This window comes from Hoplias malabaricus, chromosome Y (genome assembly GCF_029633855.1).
Source record: "Hoplias malabaricus isolate fHopMal1 chromosome Y, fHopMal1.hap1, whole genome shotgun sequence".
Classification (NCBI taxonomy): Eukaryota; Metazoa; Chordata; class Actinopteri; order Characiformes; family Erythrinidae; genus Hoplias; species Hoplias malabaricus.
The window spans coordinates 60,448,856-60,461,375 of record NC_089820.1 but is presented as its reverse complement, the minus strand read 5'-3'; the positions used below and the strand labels follow the sequence as shown (position 1 = coordinate 60,461,375).

General features: G+C 42.7%; 1 protein-coding gene across 1 annotated transcript; it reads left to right on the top strand.

Moving 5' to 3' along the window:
• The first annotated feature begins 5,458 nt into the window (after window positions 1-5,458).
• Window positions 5,459-11,870, top strand: LOC136679776 (macrophage mannose receptor 1-like). Its single transcript, XM_066658447.1, has 6 exons — window positions 5,459-5,488; window positions 6,251-6,304; window positions 8,153-8,497; window positions 10,168-10,500; window positions 10,651-10,995; window positions 11,087-11,870. Exons 1-6 carry the CDS (start codon window positions 5,473-5,475, stop codon window positions 11,419-11,421), a joined length of 1,428 nt encoding a protein of 475 aa, XP_066514544.1. The 5' UTR covers window positions 5,459-5,472; the 3' UTR covers window positions 11,422-11,870.
• The last annotated feature ends 650 nt before the right edge of the window (window positions 11,871-12,520 follow it).

Genomic DNA, 12,520 nt, shown 5'->3' with positions numbered 1-12,520 from the left:
ACATACTGCATCTCTGCATAGTTCTCCAGCTGTACCACAGCACATAAAAAAACCTTATAGAGGGTCATCAACACGACACTCTCTCCCCTCCATGGAGGACCTCTACAGCACTCGCTGCCTTAGGAGGGCTTACACTATTATCAAGGACTGTTCACACCGAGGACACCAGATGTTTGAAATGCTGCTCTCAGGCAGATGTTACAGACAACTTAAAACAAGGACAAACTATTTGAGGGACAGTTTTTACAACAGGGCCATATCTTTGCTAAACAAATACCAAATAGTTCCGGTATAAACAGTTCTGGTTTTGTTTAAACAGGTTCAGTGCAATAACTGATGCTGCTAAAAGTTACATTGTGCAATAAGCGATGCTGCAGTTGTGGATTGTGTACATAGGAGAACTCATAGGTAATTAATTATGTTATGATCTTAAATTCATTTACTGCTTCCTTAAATAATGTTCTTTTAATTGTTTCTTGTGTTAACAATTTTTTCTCTCTTAATTGCACCAAGGAGGGGGGGGGGGGGGGGGGGGGTTGTGGTCACTCTGGTTTGTCAGGTCTTTTCATTTATCTCTTACCGGAGGCCATTTGGGATCTGAATGGGTGTTAGGAAAAGGAACTGTTACTGTTTGGACAGTCATTTGCGAAAACACCTGTTCAGTGGTTACTAGAATTTCTGTGCTAATTCCAGATACTTCAGACACATTCACATCATCTGAGCTTTCACACTGGTGCCAGTTCTCATCCCTGTTCTCGTTACTCGAGTTAGGACAGGGGCTTTTGTCTAGGGTTTCGCCACGTGTGTGCGAGTTTTGGGGACACACGTAGTCCACCATATTTTCCTTAGGTGCTGGCTTCTCATGCCTACTGGCGGGGAATTTATTCTGACGGTGCCCTGACATTATCGGATTAACACAGGGGTTTGAGTGATGTTGGGTTTCACCTGACCATTGAGGACTAGAGTGAGGAGAACTCCTATTGTTTTGTAATGTTTTATTATTCTCCTGATTTTCTGTAAGCCTGTGAGATGGAGAGGGTTTTGGATACCATGATTCAGCCTTAGGGGCTTAGTCTAGCTCCATGGGGGAAGGCTGAGTATAACGGCAAACATTTTGTGGTATTTCTGGCCATTGGTTTAAAGTTTGCTGGTCTTTAAAAAAGCCTCTGAGTGCTAAGTCACGCAGCTCTTTGCTAGACAAGGTGCGTGGACATGCTGCAACCCCTAGATAATGAATAGTGTTGGGATGGAGATTTAGGACAAACAGTGTTTTGAAATTCAACTCTACTTCCATTCCCGGTTCATTTCAGGGCCCGAAATATACTTGTCTATAGTGATAGTACTGATGGTGTGACTGCCTGTGAAAGCTGATTGGAGAACTCCTTCTCCAAAGCGTCACAGAGCACATCATATTGTCTCCTGACATAGTTGGGTTGCCGTTCAGTGAAACTGTTGACTGCCCTGCTTGATGTCATTCTGATCAGGCAGATTCTGTCATCTACCGTGGCTCTGGGGAACCTTTGCAAAAAGTAATCTATATCTTTTAGGTACAAATAGATTTCATATGAGCCATCCGACTTTGACTCGAAGCACGTTATGTGGTGCGCGATTCTGTCCAGGTCCCTGTAGGAGGGAGTCTGGTACTGTGCTGAGGGCACATAGCTAAACTGAGAGAACCCATGTTCAGCTGTGTTTGGGAAGACTCTGTTAGCCTCCAGTGGTGGAGCTGGTGTAGGGGCTGTTGGTGCTGGGAAAGGTGACTCAGGAATAACTTTGGACTTTGAATTCTGCAGCTCCCTATGAGTGTGAGTAGTCCTCTGTTGGTTGCTAAATAGCTGTGAGTGTACCTCCTCTAGCTCTACTACTAATACTACTACTAATAATAATGATAATAATAATAATAATAATAATAATAATAATAATAATAATAATAGTAATAATAGGTTACATGTATATAGTTCCTTTCTAATGCCCATGCTTCACTCGATGTTGTTTGAGGTTTGAAAGGTTTGGATGTTGCTTTTAAAACCATTTACATTTCACTCTCTTAGGAGGGTAAACACTAAACCAAACACAAAACTAGTGCAGATATTTACAGCGTGGTTCTGTCAACTTTCATAAATTTGTTTACCAGCTCCTGCCCACACTAGGCCTGACTGCTTCACGAGCATTATCTTCAGCATTTGAATAGTTCCACCTCATTCAGTGACACACTCTTCATCAGGTGAGAGTCTTGTTTACCTTTGTCTTTCTGGAAATGTCTCTGCTACTGATCCGTTATAAAATAATTAGGATGTAATTAGTGAACTCACTATTTTTATCTGCATTTGACAAAATAGTTACGACTGTGAGCTAAATCCTCTGAACATTCAGTCTGATACAGTACACCATGTGCTACAGGTTTTAAAACAGTGACGTCCATCTTGGTAAACTACTATTATAATATTATAGGAGAGACATATGCAAAATTAAACAAATAGCAGTGAAATAGCAGTGTTGATTGATATTTAAATAAGTTTATTAGCAGTTATCATAATATGGTGTGGTCTGATGGACTAAGCTGATGGTGTTGGAGTGATGTTACAAGCCCATTTGATTTACACAGGTTGTACTTGTAGGACACGGACACGTTTGTTTGAATATTGTATGCCGTGTATTACTAAGAATGAGCAAATGTGTTCTAAACAGAGATAGATGCAGATAGAAGTGGTGATATGTCTTTGTTGTTATTGTTTCAGTGCACAGAAACAAGCTGCAAATCAGTTGTGGTTTTCATACCCCTGCCAGGGACTTTTTATCCCCACGCCGTGCCCTGTCCCTCTTTTAAAAGACACTAAACTGAGTAGTTTAGCGAAAAGAATACGCTCCATTTTAAATCCACAGACACCAAACCTGCGCTGGAGGGAGGGGTTTTGTCACCATGGCAGCCGTCCTCATCTTCCTCATCGTCTCCTCAAGTAAGTTTATTTACATAATGAAAATGATGTGTAATAAACCTAATCCTGCTGCACCAGCCAGTCACTCACACACCAGAAGAGTTTGATGAAATTAACGTAGCACCATAAATACAATGACGTAGCTTGGGGGTGGTGGTTGCTATGAGATTTGGGCGGCGCATGCGCAGACCTTCATGTATGTAGGTTTTAGCAGCAAGGACTGTTTTCCAAAGCAAAGAGATGCTTTATATTCAAGAGTGAGTAACTTTAATCAGACATAAAATGAGTTAGCGTTTCCTCACTGTCCTTTACAGTTTTAAACAACGGGAACACCGGCAAAGTGTGTTTATTTACAAATTAATATCTCCGTGTTGAGGTATTGTTCTGTTTAATTAAAACGTGACGAATAACGACGTGGGACAGACAAAGTTTAGTTCAGTCAAAAAAAGGGCTGTGTCTCTTTACAATTATGCTCGAACAAGATATGATGTTTTGCTCATGCGCAGTCCAAATCGGTCAATCTAAAATGCAGCTTGTCGTTTCTATTTGCATTTTTTCACAAACTCAGTTTCCCGTCTAGAGGTCAAGTTTAGCAGATTCAAAATTCCAAGGTCAAGAATCTTCCCCACACAGACATCAAATAAACAATAAATAAATTAATAATAATAACAACTGTGATGGTGAGTTTGATGTGCTCTCTCCGTGTCCGCGTGGGTTTCCTCCGGGTGACTGTCTGTGAGGAGTGTGGTGTGTTCTCCCTGTGTCCGCGTGGGTTTCCTCCAGGTGACTGTCTGTGAGGAGTGTGGTGTGTTCTCTCTGTGTCTGCGTGGGTTTCCTCCGGGTGACTGTCTGTGAGGAGTGTGGTGTGTTCTCCCTGTGTCTGCGTGGGTTTCCTCCGGGTGACTTGTCTGTGAGGAGTGTGGTGTGTTCTCCCTGTGTCTGCGTGGGTTTCCTCCGGGTGACTGTCTGTGAGGAGTGTGGTGTGTTCTCCCTGTGTCTGCGTGGGTTTCCTCCGGGTGACTGTCTGTGAGGAGTGTGGTGTGTTCTCCCTGTGTCCGCGTGGGTTTCCTCCAGGTGACTGTCTGTGAGGAGTGTGGTGTGTTCTCTCTGTGTCTGCGTGGGTTTCCTCCAGGTGACTGTCTGTGAGGAGTGTGGTGTGTTCTCTCTGTGTCTGCGTGGGTTTCCTCCGGGTGACTTGTCTGTGAGGAGTGTGGTGTGTTCTCCCTGTGTCTGCGTGGGTTTCCTCCGGGTGACTGTCTGTGAGGAGTGTGGTGTGTTCTCCCTGTGTCCGCGTGGGTTTCCTCCGGGTGACTGTCTGTGAGGAGTGTGGTGTGTTCTCCCTGTGTCCGCGTGGGTTTCCTCCAGGTGACTGTCTGTGAGGAGTGTGATGTGTTCTCCCTGTGTCTGCGTGGGTTTCCTCCGGGTGACTGTCTGTGAGGAGTGTGGTGTGTTCTCCCTGTGTCTGCGTGGGTTTCCTCCGGGTGACTGTCTGTGAGGAGTGTGGTGTGTTCTCCCTGTGTCTGTGTGGGTTTCCTCCGGGTGACTGTCTGTGAGGAGTGTGGTGTGTTCTCCCTGTGTCTGCATGGGTTTCCTCCGGGTGACTGTCTGTGAGGAGTGTGGTGTGTTCTCCCTGTTTCTGCATGGGTTTCCTCTGGGTGCTCCGGTTTCCTCCTACGCTCCAAAAACACACATTGGTGGAATGTGCGAGTGTGTGTCGCCCTGCGACGGACTGGCATCCCCTCCAGGGTGTATTCCCACCTTGCGCTCAATGATTCCAGGTTGGCTCTGGACCCACTGCGACCCTGAACTGGATAAGCGCTTACAGATAATGAATGAATGAACTGTTTTTTTTCTATCTTTATTCTTTATTTAAGCTTGCGTTTTACGTTGAGGAGAACCCTCATTTAATCTGAAAGTCAAATTTAAAATAACCCTAGGAGATAGTGGTGAGTTGAGCTTTAGAGTAGCAGTTCACAATGAATAATAACTGTTTTATAGCTAACAACATGCTCAGAATATGCAGGTTCTAATTAAATCTATAAAATCTCCATTTTGGTCATTTTTATCCTAGTTATCAATTTACAAAAGACACAGTGCACAAAGCAAGAATAAACTGCAGGCAAATACAATCAAAATACACGTCACACCTACACCTGTCATTTCAGTTCTGCTTCATTAACTAGAGAGCACTTTTACAGTCTTTTCATCTACAGACCAGAGAATGTTCAAGACTTTCCACCTCATTAAGAAGATGATGAATCAGTCTGAGGCTCGAGTGGCGTGCAGAACAAACTACACTGAGCTGGTCACTGTGCACAGTGATAAAGACAATACTGCACTCACTGATCTGGCCAAGAAGTTGACTGAGCGATATTGGATTGGTCTGAACTGCAATCAGCCCAGTTTTAAATGGTTTAATGGTAATGATGTTAAATTCAGTGATCTGACATGGGACTGTGGGGCAGGGCTCTGCTGTGCTGCTGTGAAGATGGATGGGTCATGGGAAAGTCATAATTGCACAGAGAAGAAAGCTTTCATGTGCTGTAAACAAGGTAACTACTGACTGTTAATCATCTGAACTGTATTTGTCTGCTTTTAAATACTCACTGATATTTCTGATAAAAATCAAGCACTAATTCTGAGTGTCACTTTTATAAGCATCAGTTTCTGAAGCTTCTGAACAGTGACTATGATACAGTGGTAGGAACAGCTGTGCAATAGTGTAATAAACTGATCTGCAGTTTGAAACATCAGTGTGGACTGGTCACACAGCAGTACTCAGATCTGAATTATGGGGATTGTATATCATTGCTGTCCAATATAAATTATGTATCTCCAAAAATAGTAATTTACAGTCGACGTCATGAGTGTTTCTAGCCTCTTTTTTAAGTTTTGAGTCCAAGCGCCTGTAAAAATATGAGGAAAATGTCTTATTTTATGGTTATCTCTCATATATCAAAAAAAATAGTGTGCACGCACACACACTCGAGTGCAGGTTTTCTGACGACTTGTGCTACTTGTCGAAATGTGCTACTATGCAGCTCTGCAAATGCTCAGACCCAAAATATTCATGCTTTTTATGTGATAAATCTTTTTTTTAGTCTGTGTTATAGTCTGTGAGTCTGTCATATCCTCAGAATCTGCATATGATCTTCATAATATTGATAACAGATTATTAGAATCAGGGTGTGATTTGAATAAGACTAGCCCACAGCAGCTCAGTGTTTTAGGAAAAAATGCTATAAGTTGAAATTAATCTATTTATTTGTCTGTTATTAGTTTAAAATACTCATTATTTGTGTCATTTTTGTCAGTTGTTTGGCAGCAGAAAGAGGGAAATTGTAAGAAGAATGGACAGCAAAAAGCAGGTGAGAAAGTTGACAGTTAAAATTAGTGAAGAGCACATTAGTGATAAAGCCATGACAGCTTTTGTTTTCCACAATGATTTCACACAACCAAACTGAGCATAAACTGTTAATTCTCCACAACCAACTCTTACATTTATTTATACTTCTCAAATGCTTTTGGTTATTATTATTATTATTATTATTATTATTATTATTATATATTAGTATTTATTTATTTCTATTCATGTACTTTTCAGTCATTTTCAATTTATTTGTGTATAAATAAATATAAAATTAAAGTAATAAAGATGGAGACCGGACAAGAGCATGAAGAACCAGGAGAGAAAACAGACCTGTAGTGAGTAGTGGCAAAACAAAACAGTAACTGTCAAAAACTTCCTGTTCACAATATAAATATATTTATGTCATGGAGGGTGTCCCATCTCCCTTTATTTTTTATTTATACAATACCTCTCTTTTCATCTTATCATTTTAATCAATAATTCATTTACAGTACTTTCTCCTTCACCAGAATGGAAATAATTCTCACACAAAAGTGTGTGTGTGTGTGTTCCTTAAATCGCCCCTGGTCGAAGTCAGTGTAAAAACCAATTTTACTCCAAGTGATTTTGGAGTGTTTCTATTCGTCATGAAACGTTCACAGTGTGAAGGACAGCTGCTGTAAAATTGACGAATCTAGCTGAAGGTTTTTGAGTGAAGAAGTGAGACATATTTTTACACAGTGATAATCTGAATGAATATTCAAATTTATATAAATGCTGTTCAAGCCATAATTAACACAGATTAATGATGAAGATTTAAATTATTATACATTTTTTTATTATTTTGTTTGATCCATCTTCAATATTCAACAAGGGTGGTACAGAGGAGCAGCAGGTAATGTCTCTGTTACAGCTCCAGGGACCTGGAGGTTGTGGGTTCGAGTCCCGCTCCAGGTGACTGTCTGTGAGGAGTGTGGTGTGTTCTCCCTCTGTCTAAGTGGGTTTCCTCCAGGTGACTGTCTGTGAGGAGTGTGGTGTGTTCTCCCTGTGTCTGCGTGGGTTTCCTCCGTGTGACTGTCTGTGAGGAGTGTGGTGTGTTCTCCCTGTGTCTGCGTGGGTTTCCTCCGGGTGACTGTCTGTGAGGAGTGTGGTGTGTTCTCCCTGTGTCTGCGTGGGTTTCCTCCGGGTGACTGTCTGTGAGGAGCGTGGTGTGTTCTCCCTGTGTCTGCTTGGGTTTCCTCCTGGTGACTGTCTGTGAGGAGTGTGGTGTGTTCTCCCTGTGAGGAGTGTGCTGTGTTCTTCCTGTGTCTAAGTGGGTTTCCTCCAGGTGACTGTCTGTGAGGAGTGTGGTGTGTTCTCCCTGTGTCTAAGTGGGTTTCCTCCAGGTGACTGTCTGTGAGGAGTGTGCTGTGTTCTTCCTGTGTCTAAGTGGGTTTCCTCCAGGTGACTGTCTGTGAGGAGTGTGGTGTGTTCTCCCTGTGTCTGCGTGGGTTTCCTCCAGGTGACTGTCTGTGAGGAGTGTGGTGTGTTCTCCCTGTGTCTGCATGGGTTTCCTCCAGGTGACTGTCTGTGAGGAGTGTGCTGTGTTCTTCCTGTGTCTAAGTGGGTTTCCTCCAGGTGACTGTCTGTGAGGAGTGTGGTGTGTTCTCCCTGTGTCTGCGTGGGTTTCAAAAACACACGTTGGTATGTGGATTGGAGACTCAAAAGTGTCCGTAGGTGTGAGTGTGTGAGTGAATGTATGAGTGTGTGTCGCCCTGTTAAGTGATTCCTGGTATGTTCTGGACCCACTGCGACCCTGTACTGGATAAGGGTTACAGACAATGAATGAGTATTCAACATTACTCTTTCCGTCCTTACACCTCCACAGGTGTTGCTGCCCATTTCATTATTTACCAGTTAATTACTAAGAGTCTGCACGCGTCTAAAGCTCAGAGTCGCTGCAGGAAGCTCTACGAAGATCTGGTCCGCATCAAACATCAGACCAGGAGCGGATTGTTCTGGATCTGTCTGCTGAGGGACGACTGGGATTGGAGTGATGGAGGATGCTCTGCCTACAGGAACTTGACGAATGGTCAGCCTCGGCCATCATCATCATCACCATCATCATCACCACCACCATCATCATCATCATCATCAAACTGTTCACATCTGAATAATGGGAAATGGGAAGCAGTGCCATGCCCTAATGCTCAGCCTGCTCTGTGCTACCGCAGTAAGTCGTAAACACACACACCCTCATTCTCAGCAGCTTCCAGAATAAAACACACCTCAGTGCATCATTTTATATTTTTACATTGATCTAAATCTTACAAACCAGGCTCAGTAGCTCTCTCCCTCCGTTACCTGCTCAGCCACAGCTGAGAAACAGCATCCGGAGGCGTTCGGACAATGGAGAGACCTCAGAACATTAAAAAGCATGAACTTTAAACTTCAAACTACACACGGTGTACACAGGACAGTGAATGTGAAATGAGAGCTCAGATTCAGTTAGTCTTCCTCGGTTCATAGTTAATAATTTATCACAAAATGTTTCAGAAGTAAACTGGGTCCCTCTTGTGGTGCTGGATCGGTGTGTCATTTTGGTGCCAGTTCAAATCGACCCAGCTCAGACGAACAGTATTTTTATCAATCAGTCAATCAATGAATTAATTAGGGGCGGCAAGGTGGCGCAGCAGGTTAGTGTCGCAGTCACACAGCTCCAGGGACCTGGAGGTTGTGGGTTCGTTTCCCGCTCCGGGTGACTGTCTGTGAGGAGTTGGTGTGTTCTCCCTGTGTCTGCGTGGGTTTCCTCCGGGTGACTGTCTGTGAGGAGTGTGGTGTGTTCTCCCTGTGTCTGCGTGGGTTTCCTCCGGGTGACTGTCTGTGAGGAGTGTGGTGTGTTCTCCCTGTGTCTGCGTGAGTTTCCTCCGGGTGCTTCGGTTTCCTCCCACAGTCCAAAAAACACACGTTGGTAGGTGGATTGGCGACTCAAAAGTGTCCGTATGTGTGTGTGTGTTGCCCTGTGAAGGACTGGCGCCCCCTCTTATTATTAATACACAAATAAATTGAAATTGACTGAAAATTACATAAATAAAAATAAATAAATACTAATATATAATAATGCCCTGTGAAGGACTGGCGCCCCCTCCAGGGTGTATTCCCACCTTGCGCCCAATGATTCCAGGTAGGCTCTGAACCCACCGTGACCCTGAACTGGATAAGGGTTACAGATAATGAATGAATGAAAGGATTAATTAATTAATTAAAACTGAAATTCTACATAAAATTCAAATTCAAAATCCTTTTATCCCTAATTTGGCCAAAATGTAAAAATAATCCAGTTTTACCCCAAATGTAGTCAAATCAGACAACACATATTTGGCATCTGAAGTTCTCTTCACTAATAGTTTACAGTGATGTGATGTTTATAGCGTTGAGCAAACTACAAACCTAAATTATTACTTCATTGTGCATCAGCTTGTAAAATGATGTCTAACAGATTTGGTCGTGTAGTTTCTGACACTGTAGGACACAGTGTTATCTACAAAAACTGGCTTAGATTCATAGTGAGCTCAGGGTCGTGGCTGTTGTTACCATCATCGCTTTTTGCCACTACTTTAGCAAGTTTACTTCAGAAAACCCAACACTGTTTGGGGAAGGTTTATGTTCATTAATGCACTTTACACAGTGAAGTAATTGTTGGGGGTGGATCTGTCTCAAAACATTCATAGCTCCAGTAGAAAATGAAGGAATCACATTTCTGACACCTGTGTTTAGAATAAATAAAATATTTCAATATTTCTGAAACACCAAGTGCCAAGAATAACCACATACATCACATCCAGCCTTGTGACTGTTCTCTTACTGAATTAAATAAATAATTTTTTATTTTATTTTCCACAGCCTTCGACAGGAGACTCCAAAATTTCCACATCATTGAGAAGCAGATGAATCGGTCTGAGGCTCAAACAGCTTGCAGAGCCTACTACACTGACCTGGTCACTGTGTACAGCGAGGAAGAGAACACTGTGCTGAGTGGTGTCTGCTCTGCCTGGATCGGTCTCTATCGGAATCAGTCGAACTGGAGTGGGAAATGGTCTAATGGAGATGACGTTACATTCAATAACATAACAAACAGGTGTGGATCAGAGCCCTGCTGTGCTACAGTGAAGGCTGATGGTCAATGGGATTGTCTTCAGTGCACGGAGAACAGAACTTTCATGTGCTATAACCAAGGTAACTGCTGACAATGCTTAGAGAACCTCCTTCTCAAACTCACTCTGTTCAAAGTGTTTTCTTGTTTGTGTTCAAGTGAAGCACCATTAATTAAACTCCATTAACTTTAACTCTAGCAAATTTAATGTGTCTATTTATTTCTGTCCACAGATGTTTCTGACCTCACCTTCAGCTATAGTTTAGTTCTGAAGAATCTGACCTGGTACGAAGCTCAGAGTCACTGCAGGAGGAACCACACTGATCTGGTCAGCATCAGAGATCAGACCCAAAATGAAAGAGTGTACAATGAAGGGAAAAGCAGCTCCGCGCAGTTCTGGATCGGCCTCCTGCAGGATGACTGGCAGTGGACTGATGGAGGACGCTCTGCCTACAGAAACTGGGCATCTAGTAAACCTCAAACTTCATCACCACAATCACCAGATTGTGTACAGTTGAATAAAGGATTGTGGTTCTCTGTGCCGTGCAGTAAACTGACCTCTGCTCTCTGCTACAGCAGTAAGTCAAGACTTCACACTCTCTCATTCTCAATAGTGTACAACTTTAACTCTAAAACATCCTCTTGTGTTTGTAACTCTGTCTCTCACAGCGTACATCCATGTGAGTAAAGATCTTATGAACTGGGAGAGTGCTCTGGACTACTGTAGGAAAGAGAACAGGAACAGTGTCCTGCGCATTGAGTCTGACCTGGACCAGAAAGAGGTGGAGAGAGAGCTCAGGAGGAGGGGTGTCTCTGGGACTCTGTGGCTGGGGCTTGGACAGAGTCGACTCTTTGGGTTCTGGATCTGGGCCAATGGGATCTCTGTGGAACCCTTTAGCAACTGGGTCGGTGGGAGAGCACCAGAGGCTCCACTGTCTCATAACTGTGGGGCTATCGACACAGACTGCAGGTCAAAATACAGGGTTCTGTGTGAAGAAAATTAATCTTCTTTATTTACCCTCTTCCTCTGAGAGCACAGTGGAGCAGCAGGTAATGTCTCTGTCACAGCTGCAGGGTCCTGGATGTTGTGGGTTCAAGTCCCGCTCCGGGTGACTGTCTGTGAGGAGTGTGATGTGTTCTTCTTGTGTCTGCGTGGGTTTCCTCCGGGTGAGTGTCTGTGAGGAGTGTGGTGTGTTCTCCCTGTGTCTGCGTGGGTTTCCTCCGGGTGACTGTCTGTGGGAAGTGTGGTGTGTTCTCCCTGTGTCTGCGTGGGTTTCCTCCGGGTGACTGTGAGGAGTGTGGTGTATTCTCCCTGTGTCTGTGTGGGTTTCCTCCAGCAACCAGTAAGAATGGAGCTAATTTACATACATCATGCTTGATTAAAAGCACAGTGGCATAAAAAGGGGGATAAAAGAGTTATTATTGAACATAAAAACATATCAATATTTAAACAGGGCATGATCTTTTTAATAAAACAAAATATTAACTTCATTGTCTCTCTGTAATAATTACATTTCCGTAAATGACTGAAGTTTATTGATCAAAATAAAAAAGAAAAATGGGGAAAAATCTGCTTCTTTTCTTTATAGCCAATGTTTTCTGTGAATTTATTAAATAAACTTTGTCTGAGTCTGAATGTTGTTGCAGGAAACAGAAATAAAAGTCAGGAATAATAAAGACCACTCAATCTCATACAAAACCAAAACTTTAATATAAAAAAATATTTATTACCTTTTGTACCTTTATCTTTTGTGCTTGTGGTGGACGTAATGAAAGTGGAAATGTAGAGTTCACAAAATGTTTGTGGAAAAAAAAAAGTAATAAAAAATGTAAATATTTATTATTTTGCGGCGTGTCACAAAACACCTCAGTTTCTGAACATGGTTCTCATTAATGAAACATAATTAAACAACTGTTTGTAGTGTGGTGTTTATCACCTGCTGCAGTGAAGGTCTGCGGACACTAGATGGCCACATTCACAAACTGCTGCAAGAGAACACACCACTTCATTATAGTGTCACTCTTCATTATAAAGCCTTATGAATGGTTAATGAAATGTGCACAAATATAAACCACCTAAAATACACATTAATGACTTTAAAC